The sequence below is a fragment of the Ixodes scapularis genome, unplaced genomic scaffold, assembly GCF_016920785.2.
Source record: "Ixodes scapularis isolate PalLabHiFi unplaced genomic scaffold, ASM1692078v2 PGA_scaffold3__209_contigs__length_174095766, whole genome shotgun sequence".
Taxonomy (NCBI): domain Eukaryota; kingdom Metazoa; phylum Arthropoda; class Arachnida; order Ixodida; family Ixodidae; genus Ixodes; species Ixodes scapularis.
Genome location: NW_024609868.1, coordinates 34,313,677 through 34,337,041, shown reverse-complemented (window position 1 = coordinate 34,337,041; position 23,365 = coordinate 34,313,677). Strand labels below are relative to the sequence as shown.

The 23,365-nt window shown below is 41.1% G+C and overlaps 2 protein-coding genes across 2 annotated transcripts; both read left to right on the top strand.

Moving 5' to 3' along the window:
• Positions 1 to 2,937: 2,937 nt before the first annotated feature.
• Positions 2,938 to 5,291, top strand: LOC8027392 (keratin, type II cytoskeletal 1). Its single transcript, XM_029975003.4, has 3 exons — positions 2,938 to 3,221; positions 3,902 to 4,331; positions 5,031 to 5,291. The coding sequence occupies exons 1-2, from the start codon at positions 3,210 to 3,212 to the stop codon at positions 4,316 to 4,318; spliced, it is 429 nt and encodes a 142-aa protein (XP_029830863.1). The 5' UTR covers positions 2,938 to 3,209; the 3' UTR covers positions 4,319 to 4,331; positions 5,031 to 5,291.
• A 12,388-nt stretch (positions 5,292 to 17,679) lies between these two features.
• On the top strand, positions 17,680 to 19,884 carry LOC8036632 (shematrin-like protein 2). The gene is made up of 3 exons (XM_029975004.4): positions 17,680 to 17,777; positions 18,379 to 19,182; positions 19,690 to 19,884. The coding sequence occupies exons 1-2, from the start codon at positions 17,766 to 17,768 to the stop codon at positions 19,156 to 19,158; spliced, it is 792 nt and encodes a 263-aa protein (XP_029830864.2). The 5' UTR covers positions 17,680 to 17,765; the 3' UTR covers positions 19,159 to 19,182; positions 19,690 to 19,884.
• Positions 19,885 to 23,365: the final 3,481 nt, after the last annotated feature.

Sequence of the window (23,365 nt, the reverse complement as noted above, 5' to 3'; positions counted from 1 at the left end):
TACGTGCTCTCTTTGTTAAAGCACTTCTTGCAATACTTAAAAAAAAAGAAAAGGTACATGTGGTCTGTTGTTTTTAAATAATATATATACTGTTGAATGCCTTGTTTTAATAGAAGTGATACCGCAAAGCATTTTTCGCGATCAAATTAAACGTTACTTTGATATGTTGATATACTGATTGACAATCACAAATTTGTGCTCACATCGAGCTAGCTTTAAAGCGAAGAAGGTATAAGTTTTTCAATCATAATAGATCTTCGAGTAATGGTTGGTATTTCTCTGCACAATAGTCTATTGGAATTTACTTAAATGAGAGGTGGTGCGAAAACTTTTATTTTAGCTCGCGTATATTTTTCCCCGTAGTAAACGTTACGTTTCTGTGTAAATTCATTCAGTGTGCGCGGTTCTGAAAAAAAAAATTTAATCTTTCGCTTAAAAGTTTAAACGTGCCATGACACGAGGGAAATCTACAGACAAAACTCCGTTAAAAACATCTGACGGGCTGACTCGAGTGACACAGACGTTAAAATACACTGGCTTTTGGAGTGTTATAGCGATGATCTGCTTCACTCAAAAACTGTAACGTGCATGTACCACTCGTGGCATCGACGATGCTTCGCAAAACAAGCTTCGCAAAACAATCAGACTAGGCAGGTCAATGGCCATCTGCGGTCTTATTTACTATTTCAAATTACTGAGAGAAAGGCACACATCAGTGTCTGAACTCGAGAAATGTCGTTCAATAACTCGTCCGTAGATATGGATTGGTTTAAAGGGATGTACGCTCTTAACAAGTTTCTTTTACGAGGCTTATATCGAATTAATAGCTGGGAGCGCGTTCGATCTAGTGGACGGTGGAGATGGCACAACCGATTCTAAGCATATTTTAAAAAGAAATGAAAAAGTTATGTTTAATTTTATGTTGTCGGGCTCGCGATAGGAAGTAACACTGTCGTTGTGTTCGCCACGTTGGGCCGATAGACCGGCACACGTTGAAGCGGCCAGCTTGTAGACCACGCACGTGGTCCTACAATTGGGCATACCCTAATCACGACAGGTCCAAGGAAAACATGGCGGAAGTAGGAGGATAAATTTAGCGGTTTCGTGCAAACATTAATATGACTACTGACAGCTTAAGAAACGTAGGGCGTGGCCTATTATGTTAATTCACACGTCTTGTTTCGTGATTGGATGTTCGCAATTCTTGTTGGCGAATGCCGTCGTCTGATTGGCTGAGGAGAGATAATGAGATGCTCGGGGCTCACCACACACCACGTTTCTTAAGTTGTCAGTGACTATACAAGTGTAGGATGACATCTTTAAGAAGGTGTGCATGTTATGCGTAAACTCATGTCTCTGACGTAACGTGATGTGCGCGGTACTGGCTACAGATTGGCGCATGCGCAGTGGCAACTCAGTTTGAAAGAAGTAAAAAAAAAATATTCCGGCGCATGTTCGGTTTACACCGCTATTATGAGCAAATACGCTTGCTTGTAAATAATAGAAAAATTTTGATATCTTTTTTTTCGATGGCAGCGGGCGTTTAGGTCAATGCAAAAAGCTATGGCGTAGTTTCCCAAATTAGGCAAGAAATATCATCAGCTTTTTTTATGATCAGAGCTGAGAGAGATGAATTGAACTGTTCTCGGTTCTGTCGAGGGTTTTTGGGGCTAGGCCTTTAAGGATAACATTTAAGGTGGTCTTATTGCGCTACCCACCGAGGATATAAAATCATCCTCGTTAAAGATGAACGTCCAAGCAATGACGGTATACATATAGTGTGGCAAGATACAGTGCATCAATTTTGTAGTAGCAACTTATGCGAGGACGGATATTTGGTCGCCGTATGAGATAAGTTAGTTTTGTTTGTTGTTTCGCTGCAAACGCAAAAAGAACAATTACTTGGAATATTGAGGAACACGTTTTTGGGGCAACGGTAACGTAACATGATATGTTCTTCGTAGTCGAAATTATAACAATTAATATAATGTTGGTAAACAAATAAAAAATAAAACATAGTGCCAGTTCTAAAAGTAAGGGGAGTAGTTTGCCATTACGACTTGCCTCACCAAATGTATATAAAATTACCTAGTGTTTCTTTGGGTGCTAAAAGCGCAAAGCAAAAGAAGTGCATCCAGCAGGAAGTCTCTCGAAAGAAGTTACATTGGAATGACACGTAGTTCGCCAAGCTCCCGGAAAATAGTAGCAACCAAGCGTGATTCTCTGTACGTTCATGAAGCAGAATCGTGTCTGCGAAACGAAAGGTTATTTCAGGCACGACTGAAATCCACTTTTCCACGGTGTCTAAACCGCCTGTCCCAGATGGTGGCGTATACGCCTCGAAAGTGGCGAATGATTTTAGCTAATCTACATTTGATCGGTTTCTTCCCGAAATAAGCGAAACGCTCGTCCGCTCTGCGTATCAAGTGAAAGCGAAACGGGCGAGAGAATACAAAATTACTCGGTGCTGACGCATGTGTACGGCAGTCAAGGCCTCTATGCCTGCTCGGCCGCCACACGTGCCAGCTAGCCGGTCTACCCTACGTCACATTGCGCCATCATGGTCCGAGTCATTTCCCCTCAACCTTCCACCCCGAAACCAAGACGAAGATATCAGTGGAGGAGAGAGGAGGTACATCGTGTGCAAACTGGTTTTGGTCCGTCGGCAATTGTTTGTTGTTGGTGATGGCAGCGTTACTTATTTTGTACGAAACTCGTGGTAACTTCCTGCGTTTGGACTGCCCATCCCAAAATAATAACAACAATAAAAAAAAAAAAAATATATATATATATATAGGGAGGTCCCGAAGGTCGGTTCACACTGGTGCGACCCTCTCCCCCTCGTATTTCCTGTCTTTCTTTTTTACTTCCCTTCTCTCATACCCCCCCTTTCCTCCGTTCTTCAGGCGCCGTTCCAGTACCCTCCTCACCTCCCAGTTTGCCCCGTCCGTCTGCTTTGTCTGAGCGAAGGAACTCTGGGGGACCTGAAGTGACTTTTTTCTGGGAAAGGAGCCGGGCCCTCGGGTTTCTGTCGAGAGGGTTATTGCACCTACGACGTCGCACTGCTGGGGAAATCCTACCCTCGCAGGTTCTGCGTCGCTCCGGTCTCGTTATAAAAAGGAGCATTCTGTTTGGGCAGCCACATCTAGCCTGCAGTTGTCAGATCGGTTTCAAAGAGTCTCCACAGCTCACCGTCTTACCGCCCAGACATGAACCGCATGGTGAGTACCTTTGCGCTCCATCTTCATCTGCGTCTTCCATTTTGTTTTCGAGTTGTCATCTTACAATAACTCTGTCTTATAAAAAAGAAAAACAACAACAACCTCAAATTGATTTTTGATTTTTTTGCTTTAATAAAATTATTCGGGTATAAATTATATTCTTTCTCTTGGTTTCTCGTTCTACTAAGCTGATTGTCTTTTTTTTTTGTTAATCCCATACGTGTCGAATCATTTATTGACATGCTTCTGCACATGACTCAGTTCTCAAAACCAAAGTTCTTAGCGCAATATCAGCAAAAGCTTTCAGTATGTTTCGTTCTTAAATTTCACAAACATTAAAAAGCCAAGTAACCTTTTCTATTATTGCAACATACTAGCCGGAGTCACTGAATTTATCTCAAACCGATATGTCTAATCGGTAAGGACATCTATCTTTTGTGCGTAAGGTGAAACAAAACACCACTGTTTCCATGCCAGCAGTCTGCGCTTTAATATCTACATCTTATTTTCATACCTCATCTCTCAAATTATTTTTGAATCTGTCGGTAACGCTATGAGAGCGAGAGGAACATGATACCATTCGCCTGGTACCCTATACTCTCGACACCTCGTTGGCAGTCAGAATCGCGAATATGTTTGACGGTTGACGCTCATGTCACTGAATTCCGTTCTTTCTCCAGTTCGTTCTCGCCGCCACCCTGGCCCTCGTGGGGATGGTCTTCGCCGCCCCCGCCGAAGAGGCCAAGCCCGCCGAAGCAGGTGACGAGAAGAAGGACGTTGAGGGACGCATCGGCTACGGAGGACCCGGGTTCGGAGGTGGAGCCTTCGGCAGCGGCTTCAACCGCGGCGGAAGCTTCGGCGTCGGCGCCCACGGCAACCAGTACGGACAGGGCGGATTCGGATACAACCAGGGCGGCAGCAACCGTCGTGTGTACGGCAACACCCAGACCTACGGTGACCGGGAGTCCTTCGGCCTGAGCTCCAACGCCGGCGCCAACCGCCGCTACGGACAGGGAAGTTTCGGCAACCGATTCCACCAGAACGCGGGGGGAGCCGGTGGCCAGTCTTACGGAGCCGGAGAGGTGTTCCACGGTTAAACGGATACCAAAGGTGGGTAGAGCACTTGGTCATAGAGCTACGTGACCCTTTGCATGACTTATATTAGAAGCATCTATATGGCAGGTAACCCTTAAAATAGTATTGAACGCATATGTGCAATCAGTTGATATATACGCAGAATAATAGAGTTACCAATGCTCAGCGCATAAGACGTGCATGTTAATAAGATGCTTCAGCTTTCATGTGTTAGAAAAAAGAAAACAACTAATAACAGAGACAAAAAAAAAAACCAAAAAAACAACGCAGTGTGAATGGTGGTTGATGTGCTTTTCAGACACCAGTGACTTATCAAGTAGAAACTTTAGGTCGGCGAGTTTTCTCAACCGGCGGAAGCGAATGCAGGGAGAGACCAAGACGGGCTGGGGGATAGTGAAAACGTTCCCACGCGCTGAAGTTCTTAGACAATGCTTACTCCAGACAGGCTGTTACTCTAAAATAAGCTTTATTGCCGCATGTGTTGTGTTGAGGATCCGACATATATTACTTTGGAAGAGCCCTTTATAGGATAAGTGCGAGATTAACCGGGGTTGCGAAAAACGTTGAGGAACATGGAATTTTTTTGAATGTTAATGAAGCTGGATGAATCTAGTGTGAGCCCAGATAAAACCGACAGACACATAAAATAAAAGTCATGCTTTGAAATATTGTGTGTGCCGTAACTTATATGTTATATTTATTTTCCCGTTTCAGAAAACGACGCATTCTCTGAGGGAAGCTCCTCATACCTCCCCTTTCTTTCCTGGTTTGTGAATTCAAAGATGGCCGAATTAACTCGTCAATACGCTCTGAGTATGTCTTTTACCGAAAAAATGAAGCAAAAACAAGGAAGAAGAGATGGGGCGACCGCACATGTTCATCGGTTACTCCGAAGTCAACGAAAAGCATTCCAAGAGGCATTCTTGTACATATGCAAAATGTTCTGCTCCAATAAAGCTATTTATTTCAAGTGAACTTCCTGTACACCATCTGTTTAATCTTTGCTATCCCTGTTTGTATTTATTATTTTAAGTCATAAATTCCTTAGCTGAAATTAAACCTAAATTTGATCGCTCATAACTTAGCTCGAATTAGACCTAAATTTGATCACACATAATTTGTCGTTTAGCGAGCGTGCAACAAATTAAGATAATTAATAAGTACCATTATCAAACCAACTATGTATATCATATGACGCGTTTATGTGAGCTGTAGCAAATTTTAAAATAAAGAACCTATTGTGAGTGGAGTGAAATAGTTTTTTTTTCTTCTGGTCTCTGTTTGCATATGGCCTGAGACGTTACTTAAAAACAAACTGTTAAAGTAAATGATAAAAAAGATTATGAGGTAATGAAGTGGGACATCAGCGCTCAAGAATATCCGTGCTTCCATTTTTTTCATTATGCCAAATATCTTTTGGCTTAATATGCAGCTATTTTATAAACGCTTCATTGATTAAATTAGCAAAGCATACATCTAGAAAAGCAGTCAAAATAAAAAAAAAAAAATGAAAAGATCTCCGGCAACTGCCAAACATTCAATGCTGATGACCGGATGCCGATTCTTTTCAAGTGACTACTAGGGAGATATGCGAATTTATAGGTTGGAAGAAACGAAATATTAATTTTCGCACCTAGAAATGTTTATGTTCGTGTGTTTGCTTTAGTTGAGACAAAATTCCAGGTAGCATGGCAAAAGCAGGTTTGCTGTGCCTGGTGTATTAAAAAATCCCAAAATGTGTTCTTAAAAGAACATTGACAGTATATTTCATTTTATATTGAACACATCCCGAAAGATGTTATTAAAATAAATACACTGAGCGAGATGCTCTGTTATTTAATATAACTAATGTGATTTGATAACATTCGGTTTGTTGCACGACGTGTATATGCAGTAAAGTTTTGCTTGATATTTCCGCACATCGCTGAAAAATATGTTTTTTTTTTTTATTTTGATGTTTTAACCGGGCCTTACATTTTGTATGCTTGACTATAGCGTTTCTCTCGAGGAACGTAGTGAAGATCACGCAACCCTAGTTCATTCAGAAAAAAAAAATATTCATCCTGCAGTAAATGTTGCATGTTAATAAAGAACGTGAAATCATAATCACCCACACTTATGGGATCCATTCAGATGTAGAACCGGAAATATTACTCTATATATGGAGTAAAACGATCTATATACGGCAAAACGGGGGTAACCATGTAGAAAAAAAAGTGAAGTTTATACAAGAACCGAGAAAAAATACTACTGTGCTATAGTCGTCAAGCTAGAGGAAACAAAATAAATAAACAAGAAGTAAACATAACGTGATTAAACTTAGGTGGGAACTATATATCACATTTTGTTTTTACATGTGGATGATTATATTATTTTATTCAATTATCCACACCTCTAATCGCGCAAAAGGCGCTATTTTTATTAGAATTATACAATCATACAGTATTTACTCGAGTATTAGCCGCACTGTTTATGAAGAAAATCCGAAGGTAGGCTTTTCCGCGCGGCCAGCGCATTGCCAATCACCGCGATTGACAGCATGATTCCAGCGGTTTACAGGACAGAGATAACGTCTTCGTGCAAAGATACCATCTGTGGTGATTGCATTTGTATGGAGAATCGTGTTCTCATTCTGGTCATTCGCTTTGTTATTTATGCGCAACGCGATGATTGGCTGTATATGTGTTCTGCGGGAAAGTAGATGCAAGGTCCTTGTTCATAAATAATGCGGCTATTACTCGAGTAAATACGGTATATACGCAGATGTGATAAAATATAAACAATCGATCTATGCACTGGTAACGACCTATAAAAATTACTGAAAGAAGTGCAGATGTCCTATTAGCAGACTAAAACCAAAATGTAATACAAAAAATATAAGCTCTAATATTAATTACACATAGCGCACTCTAAACTAAACATAATAATTATCTAAGGAAACGATTTATTACTAAGGCCAGTCTCGATGCCAAAAATTACAAAGGCAACGCGTAAAAAAGGAAGAAAAACGTTTTTATTGGAGAAACAAATTTGTTGTTGGCCACCGTCACTCGGGTAACGGGCAAAATATTCGCTGCACCTATGTAAGGAATATAAAAAGAAAAAAAAAAAGCTCGATAATTTGCTTTTTACGCAGGTAGAAGCACATACTGACACAAGGATAATTGCCTAACTTTTTATATATATTTGTTCTACGAATCAGTACTTTCCCCCGATCGGATAAGAGTATTTTCTCCCGACGAAACCGGGGCCCCAAAGCCTCTGTAATCGTTGCCGCGGTTCAATAGACCCTTTTCAAACTTCCGCGCGAACGCCTGTGCGCCATTGCTTGTGCACATACTTTAGCTTGTTTTGGACACGAGGCATGCGTCAGCGTTCGGCAAAGAGTCGGATCCAATCGCGCGCTTAATGTTCAAGCAATGGCAATCACCAATGTTGCTCGATGGGGGGATCTGTCGCCGAGTGGTCTAAAGCGCACACCCAGCTCGACGCGCGTGGAGCGAAAACTCGCGCTGCAGAACCCAGGGATCCTGGGTTCGAGCCCCACCCCTGCCCGTTTCGATCTGGATGAGCATCGTACCGCCGTGCGGTCGTGTACCACTACTGCGTGGTGCACGTTAAAGACCCCAGGCTAGCGGTTGTACTGCACTGGCTAAATTGCTCATCTACAGTGTGTGACTCGTCGCAACTTTAATGGCTGACCAACTACACGCTGTATAAATATCCCCATAACCCCAATTTTTTTTTGTTGCTCGATAAACTTTTAAAATGGGTCTAATAACGGCGCAAAAAAAGGCAGACAACACGTTTTAAAGCGTGAAATGCTTTTTAACGCTACCCCCTCTCCCCCATCCCACCAAAAAAAAAAAGTTATGTCTGTCAGGCCGCGCATTTTCCGCTAACTTTAGCCGGGAAAGCGGCGCTAGTGTCGTCAAATGACCTATACACTTCAGGAAAATTAACGGCACATAACCTATACGCCAACTCAGTTTTCCCGCTAAATATAGCTGGCAAATTCACGGCTTGCGGCCAAAACATCATCTCAGTTTCTCCGCAGAATTCAGTGGGAAACTGACATCACGTGGCCTATACACCAATTCAGTCAGCCGCTAAATTTAGCGGAAAGATTCACATCTTCTGACCCAGACACCAATCAAGTTCCTCCCTAAATCTAGCATGGGAAATCAACATCACGTGATCTGACGTTACGTGACTTATACAATCATTCAGTTCAGTTTCCCCGGTAGATTTAGCGGGAAAATATATGTCATGTGACACACCAATCCCCTCATTAATTTCCTATAATGCATTTCACGAATCATACGACTTTGAAGGTCATGGTAGCACCGAATTTTTCGTCTCTCTTTTTCTGCCGGAAAGTTTACAGTCACTGACAGTTTAAGAAACGCTGGGCGTGGCTTATTATGTTCACACTCTTTTTCTTGCTTCGTGATTGGTTGCTCGGCGTTCCTATTGGCTGATTCCTTAATCTGATTGGCTGAAGAGCGATAATGGCATTCTCGGGACTCGCCACGCCCTGAGTTTCCTAAGTTGTTGGTGACTGTGTCTGTACTCAGGAGAAAACTGCCCTACCGTCAAGTTTCCGGGACACCATTTGAGGATCCAGTCACGGCACTCTACAAAAAATATCAGCTAATGATGATTACCACAACAAAAAAATATATTGGACATCAAATCGTCTTCGGCGAAGCGACGCCAAGTATGACGTGAGCACGTGAACGCCACGCTCAGTGAAGCATCACCGATTTTAGTCTTTTTGTATTAGAGTATTTTCCGCCCTTGGCTGACTATCTACGTAGCCCACTCTGATTGGCTATTGAATCATTCCACGGAAAAGTTGATGCATGGACATTTTCGGTGCATTCAGTAATTTTGAGTAATTTTCCATTCTTGAGGGCGTAGAAACAAGAGTGTGTGCCATTATGACGAAAGTAATTAGTTTTCGACTAGTATCGAACTTTTTTAGGCGTCGATGCAGCTACCACCTAACGAAAATGATATGATTTTGACTGGCCGCTGCTGCCGGCAATACATTTGAAAGAAAGGCATCAGAAAGTGGCCATATCTAGGTTTCCAGAGAACAAGATATGCCATATTGGCACGTTATGTCAACGTCTTTTTTATACCAGTTAAGGTATACCTGTTAAGAACACCTTTAGGTGTCTGACTGCAGGATATAGTTACGCAACAAGAAAGTGCAAGAAAAAAAATTTAACTGAACAAGGAACAACCAGGAACAACGAGGAACAAAAATTGTGTACTCAAACTTTTGATAAAAATCATTACAAATATGGGTTACTGTTTCCAGAAAGAGAAAAAATGTAAGTTTTTCTCACTAAAGAAAGAATAATTTATGTGTATACGCATTCATAACCCTAGCTTGTAGCTCCCTGTGTCACTTGTTTCGCATGGAAGACTTACACATTCTGTGGCGAATGTGATTTTCCACAGTTTTGTATTAATTTTCTTCGAAGCATCCCTAAACAAAGAGTTAAAAATGCCTATCTATACATAACTAATTGTTGTTAAATTTAAATTATTCTCTCAATGATTAACTTGGGAATTACAACATAAATTTATGTTTACGGTATATCGCAATCAGCAGTTTAGTTGAATGAGAAATGATCACAGTTAACATATTAAAATAATTAAAATAAAAGATATGGTTTAAATCGTTCTTATTTTTACAATATTACCGGCGCGCCAAACTAGATGCATAATGATATTGAAAAAAAAAAATGTTCATTTTGTACACCTTGTTTGGAACCCGAATCCTTTCATGGACGTTTTCATCGCATATTCATGGTTTTATTTACCTTTAATTATTGACCCCTTCTCTTTTACCAACTTGGCAAATGGTTGGAAAAACCGAAAACAACTTTATGTTTGCTGATATAGTACAATGGCTCTAAGATTCACTGTGTTATCTCTTGGATGTAAAAAAAATATCTATAAAACTCCTGCGCGCAGTTTTAATCAGCGACCACGCAGGAGCAAACCATGCATTGCTATTTGCTTAGAGAGAAATGTGAGTAACAAGACAATAAAGGTTAGGCTCAAAATTGCAATGCGCTCTAGGATTTTGAGCAAGTGAACGTCATTTGGTGTGCAGTGTTGCAAAAGAAAACGATATTTAAGTGATATTATATATTAAAAATTGTAGAGTTTATTTTATATCAAGAAAATACTTTTCAAATTTCAGAAGACACTTATATTCTATCTGAGGCAGATTGAGAACACTGTTATATAAGTGTGGTTGTAATTGATACCTTAATGTTTCGTTTTCCTTGTAAAAAGTGTCAAAACCCATACATATAAAAAGTTGAAGCGATAAGTTACAAGGACCCAGACGTTTGAGGTGGTTGTCAGTAGCCAGGATTATATTAGAACCGGCGCAAAAAACTTTAAGACCTACAGAAGCGGACAAAGAGGAGGAGCTATAGCCCCTTACAACATCCCCCTAATACCCAAAACGATGCTGAATTTAATTTTCAAGATCTTGGAATTGATTGCATCACCTGGCATCAGGCCATGTTAAAATAAGAAAAAGTAAAAACGCAATTTCCTGTAATTCGCGTTACGAGACCGATATTATAACTTTTATAAACAACACGAACAAAGTACGCACCCAGCTATGACGTAAATATTGCCGAACCAGCTGATCCAAGGAGGTAATGTGACGAAATTGGCGAAGCGCCTAAAACGTCTCACAAATTATGCTGACGACACCTCATTTTTCTTTCATTTTGTCTGTTACCATTACCCCCTGTCATTGGGGTAATTTCACGCAACAAAGCGAAAGACACAATAATTGCATAATCTTGGCGCGCTGGGACGCCTTACAAGAATCACCCGAATCAGCTTGCTGCGCTTGAATTTTAAATACGTGCGTGCTCAGACGATGCGCCGAGTGACAGTCACTTCAAAAGAAGGTTGCGAAATATCTAACTTGATGCATAATAGCTATACATCATGAATAAGACGCAGAAGAGCTGTTAATGAATTTCTAAAAGAAATATAATGAATCCTTTTTCGGGGGTATTTCAAAAGCTTGTGTACCATCATACATGACTTTGTTCGAATACGGACGCTATTGAACGACGTATGATTAACTTTGTAGCTTTACTATTTGACAAAGCGCTTTTCGGTTAAAGTAGCTACGTGCAGATAGATATAGAGAGCGCGTTATAGACAATACGAAAATAAGTAAAAAAATAAAACATTTAGAGGGACCACTATACAGATTCACAACGCTCCAGGTCGCCCGCCAACAGTCCCAGACTGTCCCCTTTTTGCCTCACTTTTTTTCCTCGCAGCAAAGGACTTGAATGTCCTTTCCTTCGACATCGCTGCCATCCCCTGCCCATCAAGTTTCATAGAAAATGTCACCATCATTCTACCAATGTGAATTCATGATGAACTTTTTCCAATTGTTTACTTGTACACCCCCCCCCCCCCCTTTATGTATTACCCCCGAACGGGTGTCTTTAAGGTAATAAAGCGAAGTGAAGACATACACAATTCAAATAATTGTGTATGTCTGTGTTCGTCCCCCCTGAATGTTTTCTACCTTTCCTTGTGTAACTACCTGCAACATCCCGTTGCGCATTCACAGACACAAACACGTAAATATACCCACGCACACTTACGCACACAAAGACGCACCCAATCAAGATGCACGCAAGCGATTGGTGCACACGTGTACACACAGGGCGTTCAGATAGCGTATTACTGAAGGGATATACGTCACGATCTTAATTCTACGGCAGAAATGAAAGCGCAACGATTCCTTTCGGGAAACCCCGTTGCTAATTTTTTGTCTTTGAAAATGTGTTTGATACAAGCTTTTGCAATGTTTGCAATCAATTTCTTGGACTCACTAATGGATACAGTGAATTTCAACTCGAGATAAGCTTTGAAAGCGAATAGTGTAGAAAGAATAAAACCAAGCAAAAAGAGCAGAAATCGGATTTTTAAAAGCGCGTATTTCCTATGTCGCAGTAACAGTATAAGCGTTACCCAGGGACGTGAGTCTTTTGCTAACGTATTGCAACAGTGAAAGCGGTCACTCGAGTTTAATAAAAAAGAGTAATTACCTTAGAAAAAAAACACCTCAGCATAGATAATTGCATTTATTTTCGAGAAAATGGGTCAACTCTCGCTAAAAGATGTGCTAAAGATGTCGTACATTCAACAAGCTTTCCTATTCAGAATAAAGTAATCTTTGGAAGTGAGTTAGGTTGAAGGGTATTCACAAAAGTTATAATATTGTTCAGTGCATGCGTACAGGTCAACAACATGTAGAACGCTAAGTGAAGAATGACGAGCACAACATATTTGCAACATAGCTTTGGGTTTCAATTTCGAAAGTTGATAAATAAAACGTTTTTATAAAAATCAGATAGTGATTAGAACTTTTATAACCAATTTTTTATATTACTAACACGTCTTAATTAAATAGAAAGCGCCAGGATCTTAAAGGCAAAATCAAAAGCTATAAATTTCCTTTTTTTGTTTTAGTTAATTGTCGAACTTTTTACTTTGTATAAGTCACGATGGCGCAACTTTGAGCACGAGTAATACAATTTGACGTTGATCAATGCACAAATTAAATGTTTGCAGTTGTCTTAGAAATTAAAAATCTAACTATAAAATTCGCAGCGGCTTGCCTATTTTGAACTTACTTTTATAATGAACTGATGCTGGAGCATGTATAAAAAATATGCTTAAGACTGTCACAAGTTAATTTTTTTTTAATATTTAGTAATCGAAATCACTGAGTAGAGCTCGACACCATTCAACGCTATTCCACGCGTATTTGTTTCAGTCTTGTATCGAGAGAAAAAAAGCAACCGGCAACTCAAAAACATAAATATTCTAAATAATTATCCCCACACTTGTGAATTATCCCCACACTTGCAGTTCTGCATAAGTTTCTCGCATATAGCCCCCAAGACTATAACTTCAAGTACCAGTTTATAAAGTAAGTTCAAAATTTAGCCAGTACGTAGTCATACACACCTAGAAGTTTGTATGACAATGCATTTTTTATTGGCGATTAGCAGGAAACAATCCTTGTAGTTTTTTTCTTTTCCTTAGCTGTTGTTCAGCCACGTGTATTAGAAAATGTCGGATTCATGGCTAAATCGGGAATTCTTTTATTTCGGAGAATTCATAGGATACAACGATTTGCATTACCTCGCGTTTATTGATCCATGTTTTTACGGTAATTGAAAATTATCGGCAGTTTAGGTCATTATATTGTATCGCACAGCTTTGCCCCCAAAAAATCAGTTTTGTAACTTCAATTTTTCCATTATCCTGAAAATCAATAATGCAAATGCTAAAAAAAAAAAAAAAGTAACGAGAACCGTATATATCCTGGCCTTAGATGTAACGTAAATTGTGTTGAGCACTTGATTGTTCCTAACGATTCATAGGGCACATTCTAAAACTTACCATGTTTACCAGGACAAAAATGTAGAACCAGAGTAGAAAATTCGTAGAGGAATTGGTTGGAGCAAGGCCAAGTCCGTTGTTGAAGGACATCTAGGGGCAGAAAATGGATGTCAAAAACCACATAGGTACGCTCTTTTTTATGTAATTCACAATACCTTTATATCCTCGTCTTTATGGGCAATTGGAAGCCAGATGGTCGGTTTTAAGTTGACAAAAAGGAAAAAAAAAGTCGGTGCAAAGCGACTACTCAAAAAAGCAAACCTGCAAAATTTGATTCCTCACATTTCACTCTAGGATATCCAGTGTATCAAGGTTCCCGCAAAGTACTCGGGAGAGCCAGTTGCTGCAATCCTCAGATGTAGTGACACTGTGCACTCCATCTTAAGTAGTTCTGGGCACTTAATCGATTAACCTGCCGATTAACCAATTAACGATTCAATCGCGATTAATATTTTTTACCCGGATAATCGGTAAAATTTTGATTAACAAAAAAAAGAAGTAAATTCCAACGCTTTCACTTCGCAGTCGTAAGCGACTACACCTGTATGAAGGCAAAATGTGGGTGAAATTTTGATGCAAACTGAATTGCAGGGGCGAGGATTGTAACTCCAAACAAGTGGAAAAGGTTATACGACTCCTAGCCACTTCAACACCGTGCATGTGTCCGTTTAACGCAGCAGAGACTGTTGTGAATAATTATGGGAGTTCTGTATTGCCGGAGGGTATCAATGAGCCTATTTGCTTCTGGGGCTGACGTACTAATTTGTGAGTGTGAGTGTCTTTTAATTGTTCTCAGCTACACTTCAAGGTTGATATAAAATCCGAAACTGTTATATTGCACCGTTTATCACATATTCAGAAACGGCAAAAGATGTGACGATCAATGGAGTGAAAGCGTTGTATTTTTACTTTTCGTTCTGTTAGTGGAAGATTGACCTTTAGGAACTATTATGCATGACCATCAACGAAACCGAATAATCGAGTAAAGTGTAATGGGTAAAATTTTTAATCGACGCCCAGCCCTAGTTTTAAGTGCTTATGACATGCTCAGTATCATATCGCAGACTTGTTTTTTTGGTCCAAACATGTGTTCTTCCTCGTTGTCTTCCGAGGTCGCTTCGGACAGTGTAGCGTCTGTTCCTACGAAGTGCTTTGCGGGAAAGGAGATTCAATAAATTTCATGGGCTGTTATCAAGCTTGTCACGTATAATTCGGTATTCAATCTTCTCAAAACACGTCTGGTGCGCCATTCACATGACACCAAGCTGATGTTTACGAAATTCCGATGAAATAATGTTGAATGTTATATACTGAGATTTTAAGCGCGGAGACGCAAGTTCTCAATGTTTGACTTCGCTCAATGTTCAAGATTTCTAACTTACGACGGTTTTATAAATATAAGTTATAGAGTGTTAAATATTTTTCGGGTACTGTATAAGCAGGGTGTCCCCTAAAAAAGAAAGAAGAAAAATGAAAGTGTTTTTCTCTGCGCGAAACTAAAGTACGCTTGGCTAAAGTATTATTCTCCACCAAACGTAGTGCTGACGGTCGCAATCAGATAGCGAGATTTCAAACCTATACGTGATATCATTTAATATTTATAGATGATTGTGTGAAAATTTCAAAGGCGAAATGGGGCCTGTTTTCGCCCATTTCGGTTAAGTGACGCCTTTCAGCTCGACGGATTCGAGAGCTCTGTCGGCCGCCATTTTCCCATAAAAATTTTCAAAAATCACTTATTACTTTTCAGTAAGGTAACGGTCACTTCTGAAACTTTGGCATCTGCTTCGGACCACTAACGCTACATTTGAGCGGATACTGAGCGTTCGGCAGTGCGTAGTTCATTTTTATGGCAAATAAAACCCTGCACACTTTTTTGAGGGTACACTCTGTAGTTCCGCAGATATATGGTTCAAAACTTTTGACTTTGTGTATTTACCGCGAGACACAATGAACGGGCTCGGTGGTGGTGATGACACCAGGTATATAAGCTGTGACGATGGCAGCAATGCCACCTTCGCGGCACCGGGCATGCGATTTTCTCAGTCACGCAAGTTATGGCTACTAAATGTTTCTGCACGTATTGATCAATAAATTAGTCCAGCTGACAGTTTAGACGGCAATGAAAATACAATGGATATATAAAAATGACGAATCTTAGTTGAGTGTGGCTTGAGCAGGATCTGATCTGTTGTCGGCGCGCTAAAGAGCTGACAATGGCACATTTAATTCTGGCATCTGTAAGTAGCTGGGCCTCATTTTTATGGGGCATTTTAAGCATCATTATAGTGTGACAAAATTAACTGATATCAGCCATCGGCTGTAGTTCGATCTTTGATCGGAATTGCCCCTTGAAGCATGCTGGCTACACCCATAGCGGTCCTTATCGTAAGACTGATTTTATACATTGCGTTTAGACATTCTAGGTTTCCTCTGGTGTTTTCCCGCTTTATAGTTTTTTTTATAAGACTGAACTAGGAAGAAATATTGCCAACCGAACTTGAATTGTCTCGACGCAAGGAACCTGAAATATGAGATGTTGGGCTTGAGCCAATATGAGAAAACCAGGCTCTAATATTGGCACACTAATAGTCTGCTGCAGCAAGCAAAAACAGAGAGGGATTTTCTCGGCTCTTGGCTACAAGTCCCCGACCGATGGCGAGTGCTTAAGCCTTTAGTGCACGAGGTGAGTATGCAAATGAAACGTAGGGGACGTTCATCCTGTCCAAGCAGGCTTTTTACGCAAGAGCAAATTAATTCTATGGGTTTTGTTTTGTATAATAAACAGTGACGTGAATGCTCGGCGTTGATTCAAGGAGATATATTATGGAAAGAGAATCGAATCAGCAGATTAACAATAAGGAAATTTCCTACTATGTTCGAGTACCTAGGGTGATAAAAAATATGAAAACATTTTTGTAATGTGCTGACTTTTATTATCCGTTATAGTATACTTTCATTTACCCACATTAACTTTCGGATGTAAGGTCAATATTACCTTCAGGTAATTTAATTTACGCGGGTCTCAAAATAAACTAAAATTTACACTTGAAAAAATTGCCTAAACCAATCCACCTAATTTAGTGTAAACAATCACAAACGAATGCCAGCTACATTATATGCCCCCCAAACACATACATATTTTCCAACCTTGTGCACATTTTTTAAGCAGATATGATATTTGCAGCAACTCATCAAGGTCTTCACTAAAACAAAAGAAGGTTCCGAATACGTGATACCTCTAATACAGTAAGTAGCCTATGCGGCAAACTGTCCCAAGTGCAACTATACTTAAAACTAAGCGAGCTGGGGATTGTTGATTAAAACACGTCTACAAGGGACAGATACACAAAAGGGGACAACACAGACAGGGTGTAATCTAAATTTTTGCGCGGAGTCCCTCGTTCTTTTGATTGTAAGAGGAGTACATTTTATAGTTATCTTTTTTTTTAAGGGTACCGCTCGTGCGAGGCCGGTGACATAGGAAGACGACGGTATAGACGGGGACACGAGGTTCTCTCCGTGTTCTTTTTGTGTCGTCCGCTTCCCGATCAAACGGGACCAGACGTCCGGTGCATCCGCCGAGGGCGCAGCACCGAACCCCCGGAAACGTGAGAAAGCAGGGCGGTGGAGGTTTATCGAAGGCGAGCAGAAGTTCCCTGCCGTCCGCACCCAGCGCCCATCTCTCATTGGCACCTGTCCGGTGGAAGCTTTCCTTTGCGCAACCGCTGTCCGGTGGAGGCTGCGAAAGATGAAGGAAGAACGATAGCTGCAATCGGCCGCCCGCGGCGATGGAGCCGTAGATGCGGCAAGAGGAACGAACAGCGTTGAAAGCGACTTCCTAGAAGGAGGAGGAGGCTGAGGTTACAGGCTCTGCTGTCGTCAGGGCCTTGAAACCTAGCGGAGGACGGTGGATATAAAACGAACAGAGTGGACTCGAACTCCACCACTGTCTCCAGAGCCAGCAGCATGAGGACCTTCGTAAGTCTCCTGTCCTGTCTTCTATCTCTGGGGACACATCTCTAGCGAAACATGTGCTGATTAATTAACTTTGAGGTGTTTATGCTAAAATGTATGGCTAATATACATTTTTGTGAATATTTTGGCGGTATTCATACAATTACAGAACTTAGTTTTTATACATATTTACGAATATTTGGGCGGTATTAACAGAATTACAGCAACTTAGTTTCGTTTTCATGTTGCATACAATGCATTAAGTAGCAGAGCTTCAGCTATGATTGACATGCAATTCTAAAATGTCGTCCCTTTCATTTTCGACAGCACAAACTTTTATGCAAGTCAGTTCATGCAGAGATGCAAACTTTTGGGTAAACGAGGTCTTGTGCCAGTGCAAACAAGATCTTGTAAATATGTTTTAAAGAAATTGTACATGAACTGCCGTGGTTTGAACTACTGATCTAAAATCCAAGCTTTTTTTATATTTGACTGCTACTGGGTCACTGAAATATATTGAGCGAAACTCAAGGCATTTAAAGCGTCAGTATTTTGCATGGCTTTCGCCTTTTCGCTTTTGCTAGCATCAAATGGATTTAACAGCGGCGCTCTGGTGCGGTTTCAGTTCGCTGTCGCCGCTGTTCTCGCCCTGTCTGCGGCCGTTTTCGCTGACGATGCCAAGAAGAAGGATGAGAAAGTCGAGGGTCGAGGACTTCTCCACGGCGGCGGAGGCATCGGTGGTTGCCCACCCTGTCCCTGCGCTTACGGAGGGGGCGTAGGTGGTGGTCTTGGTGGTGCTGGCCTCGGCGGCGGTTCTAGCTATGGCTCAAGCTACGGATCCTCAAGCTATGGTTCTGGCGCTGTCGGTGGAGCCAGCCTCGGCAAGGGAGTCGGAGGAGTTGGGCCCGTCGGACCTGTTGGTGTTGGCGTGCCCGTTGGAGGCGTCGGCGGAGTCGGACCCGTTGGTGTTGGCGTGCCCGTTGGAGGCGTCGGCGGAGTCGGACCCGTTGGTGGAGTCGGTCTCGGTGCAACTGGTGCCGGTCTTGGTCTTAGCCCCGGTCTTGGACATGGAGGTGTTGGCCTTGGACACGGCGGTTTTGGGCACGGTGGGCTTGCCGGTGGAGCTGCTTCTGGTCACTCCGGATTCAAGCAGGGCTCCGGCTTCCAGACTGCTGCCGGGGGCAACAAGGCTGGACAGGGTAGCTTCGCCTACAACCAGGGCTCGTCAAGCAACAACAAGTACGGCCACAGCAGCTCGTACGGTGACTCAAAGAACTTCGGTCTGAGCTCCAGCGAGGGCTTCAACCGCGCTCAGGGACAGGGCAGCGAAGCCAGCTCTTTCAACAAGGCCGCCGCTGGCTCTGGAGCCTCCAGCCACAGCTCCGGCAGCAAGGTCGTCGTCTAAAGGAAGCCGTGTCCTGACCTCAAAGTAAGCTCGGTTTCCAAATATAACGAGAAAAAATAGTCTGCTTTTATTGCAATTGCACTCCAAATATTGATAATATTACTATTAGCTGCTCCAAAAGTACAGCAAATTGAAATATTGCGGATTGATTAAGCAGAAAACTAAGGTAAGGAAACCAGAAACAATAGGCTTATAAATACCGAGTGTGTTTATAAAGTACAGTAGATTAAGGTCTTTCAAATACAGTTAAACATTGACTTTATGTAAATATAATAATCTCGACAGATCTAGTTTATATTCCCTTGTTGTTACAAGTTCGATGCTTTATTTTATTTATACTATCATGGCTCACCATATAATGCTGATTCACATCGAAAGAGCACAAGGCATGGCGCACGGACACCTTTGTGCGACGTTCGTATCTATCGGCATGTGAACGATTATTAAGAATTTCAATCAAGCCTGAAAATGTGGCAATAGTAAGTGTCTTTACTTGTGCATTTTCTAATGTAATTGTGTTCTTCTTTGCAGGGTATCATCTCTCACTCGAATGGTTGAACAAGTTCCTCGTAGGAACGTCGCAAGTGCAATGTCTGAAAGGAACCCACATATCACGGCGCGGCATTCGCGCACTAATATATTGCTTCAAGAGCTTAGAAATTAAATGTTTGTGACGTCTTAACTAGGTCAAGTGCGCTTGAAAACCAAATAAAAAGTTGTTTGTTACCTTGGCGTTTCTCGTTTCCTTGCCATCCAATATAGAAAAACAGCGATTCTGTGAAATACATTATATAGGCCTCAATAGTGAAAACCGTGCCTTTTCTGCTGTTATATGCACTGCGGTAATATGACTTTTTAAGGAGCAGCGTAGATATTTTAAAATTCAATCGCAGTGCCTAAACTAAAATATTGTAAGGATGCACATTTTCTCAAACCCTCTCAATAAGGTAAAAGCTTAGTAATCTCAGCGACGGTAAACGTAAATCCTGATACAAAACTGTATATGACCCATGTGAAAAAAAAAAAAAAAATATTGTTTCTTGACTTGGCAAAATATTTTTCATAAAATATAAATATGACATTGTAAAGACCACTGAAACTCGGCTGTAAATATAGTTTTACAATGATTAAGAGTTTCTAAACAATTGAGGGCAACTATGAAACTCTTCAAGCATAACTTTAAAATTTTCCTTTTCCACCAACGTACCTAAGTTTTCAGAATAACTGAGACTTCAGTTTTTGCGAAAGGAAGTGCATGGTGTGGTAACTTAATTGAAACGCCAAGTATCAAATCAAATTCAAAAGTCCCAGAGTGTGTTTGTTCGCGAAGATGAATATCTCCGAGATAAATATTTGTAATACGAAAGGTCATGGTGAGAAGCGAAGTACAAATAAACTTCGCCTGATATAATTATCGCTGTCGTCAATTCCCAAGCATCTCATGTAAACAGCATTAAATTTCACTGCACGGGTTCTGCGGACCAAGCGGCACGTGGCTCCTATTAATATTCATTACGGATATTATTTTATCATTAGCTGGACAAAGCAGGTAACTCGGCGAATATTTAATATCGCAATGTCGAATATAGAAAAAGGAACTAAGTGTTTATGGTTCAAAAACATAAAATTTGCCCCTGAAAAAATAACAACTTGCAAGTCATGTTATTGATTACGACATGTTAAGAACTGACCTACCTAAATTGAACTTTTTATGATATCTTGTCGCAGACTGCTTCTTTGACGCGTTGTCTGACTTCCATCAAAATTATACGAATGCGCTGGACATAACGGCGTAAGCTCGATGTATTAAATAATTACCTCAAAGGTTTTATAAGCTAAATCATCGATAGTGTAGCCAAACAATACACAAAATGAGAAGAATATCTATTTTTGTAAATCCTTAAGATACAAACCAACGTTTTCTTGAAAAACGTTTAACAAAAATGTACAAACGAGAAAATAAGGATTTTTTGGGAGCTCTTTTAATGCTAAACTGGAGATGCAGGCTCACGTAGAAAATTCCCTGAAGCAATCTTTGTCCTTCTCAGAGCTTCCAGCGCTCAAAGCAGCATTCACCTCTGCTTGGTCGAAGCCATCACTGCGAAAGAAATATAGAGGAATGTCTACGACCGTTTCGAACCAAATTAGAGCCAAGCATTAACCCCTTCTCGGTATCCAACTATACCTCCATGCAGACGGAACATCAAATCAGCAGCAGCAACAGCAACATCGCCACCCAGTTTCTAAAAATACACCATCCGGATTCTACGAAACGCCCCAACACGCGTCTACGGTCTTTAACACCAACAAAGCTACCGGGGGCAGCTGAAGCCCTCGTAAAATATGTGACGCAACCGCCCGACGTCCTAAGCCAGAAGTCTGGAATACCCCGGGGCCCTGCAGCAAAGAAAAGTAAGCCAAAGTGAACGGAGGAAGCTCGGGGAAGGGGAATTCTACCTCGAAGAGAGATCGGGCAATCTGCACTTCACGCTCCTCGGTCACGCGAGGGTAATCCATGTGTGCTGCTCTCCACGGTCAAGCGAGCGTGACCCATTAGAGTGCTGCTCGGGTGCCGCCGGCGAAATCACCTCCCCAGGTCTGAAAAACCCTGGCCCCCAGGAGAAAAAAAAAAAAGAAAGAAACGTACTCGAATTGAAGTATTGTCATTTCACTTGTTCTTTCACAAAAATGCCCTCTTGTCTGTTTTTCTTTTTTTTTGAAACGTACTTGGAGTGGCAAATTGCTGCGACATGATATAGTGATTGAGTTGACTAAGTCAGATCGTACTCAATCAATGCGTCGGACGCAATGATTGAATGTCGGAAATTCTGTTTACGTCTAAAAAGAAAGTTTGGGACGTGTCCGCCACATAGCGTGAAGACGTGAAACTTCACGCTCAGTCTTACATCGTTGAATTTATCATTCGGTCCATGTAAATAAGGATCCCGTGAATGAAATGTTGTTAAAATTAGAACGATACTCTTGATTGGTAATAGTTTTGTTGCAGTCATCTTTAAATGCAGTTCATGATCTAGTGTTGCCCTACTTCGTGGCCAGAAACGACTAAAGAATACTACATTCAAGACATACTTTGGTACTCGTCATTTGTCAAGATACATTCGTAAGTCAGAGTGATTGACTCTCTGCGATTAATCTGTGGAGAGGGTATAGGCGCACGATCTTTTTTTTTAATGCGTTTGGCTTCATGCTATTAGGTTTATGCTTTCGGCCAGGCTTGGAAGCGTTTGAACGTTGACAATACATCGTCTCTAAATACTTTCGTTACAACACACTACTTTGTATAATATGTTTTATTATAAGCACTCCCCGAATTTTTATATAAAAAAATGACGCCGCTACGCCATCCTTCATTGAGACTCGTTTATCTGACGTCACGGATCAAGGAAAATGTGTATACAAAAATGAAATTCAGCAAAAGTTCGGCTTTGCGCATTAGGTGTCAACAAAGTACTGTTTCTTTTCTGAGGGGGCAAAGTGTGTCCTGCAGGTATTTTGCTGCAGCAAACTACAAGTATGCTCACTGACGGTTAAAAAAAATAAACGCAGGGCATAGTCTTATATGTTTACGCGTTTCTACCGGGTAATGCCGCAGCCTCATTGGCTGAGGGGCGATAATAAGATGCTCGAAACTGGTCAAATCCCGCGTCCTTTAAAGCTTTCATTCCCTATAGTCGTCCCAGAACGTGCTTGCGAATGACGGGGTTGGCCTAAGTTTTAAGAATCTATTTATCATTTGGGAGCCCAGCAGACAGCCACATCATATTATCAGGGCAAACTAATCAAGAACCAACCACGACGTGACGAGCTCCGGCAAAAGTATCCGTGAACTGCCTCTCACAAAGTCTCGGTGACAATAAGTGTGGATTTATTTGTGATTTAATGCAACATTTGGGACTGATTGGTCCCCAAGCTGGGGATATGGGTCCATAATCCTCGTGTTGCGAACTGAGCATGTTTTCTAGTTTGATGTGCGAAACTATGCTTTTCTGTATTTGAAAAAAAAAGCTCTTCAAAATACGTTTTTCAATGTTCTTCAAAGCAACGTTAGTGCCATTTTAATGAAATTGACATATTTAAATATGGCGCACAAGTTAGCGTTGTTCGTCGGTCGATTTATCTCGTGAAAAACAATCTTTAAAAAGCAATATGTATCAGAGTTATATCCTCACGATGAATCTAATATTAC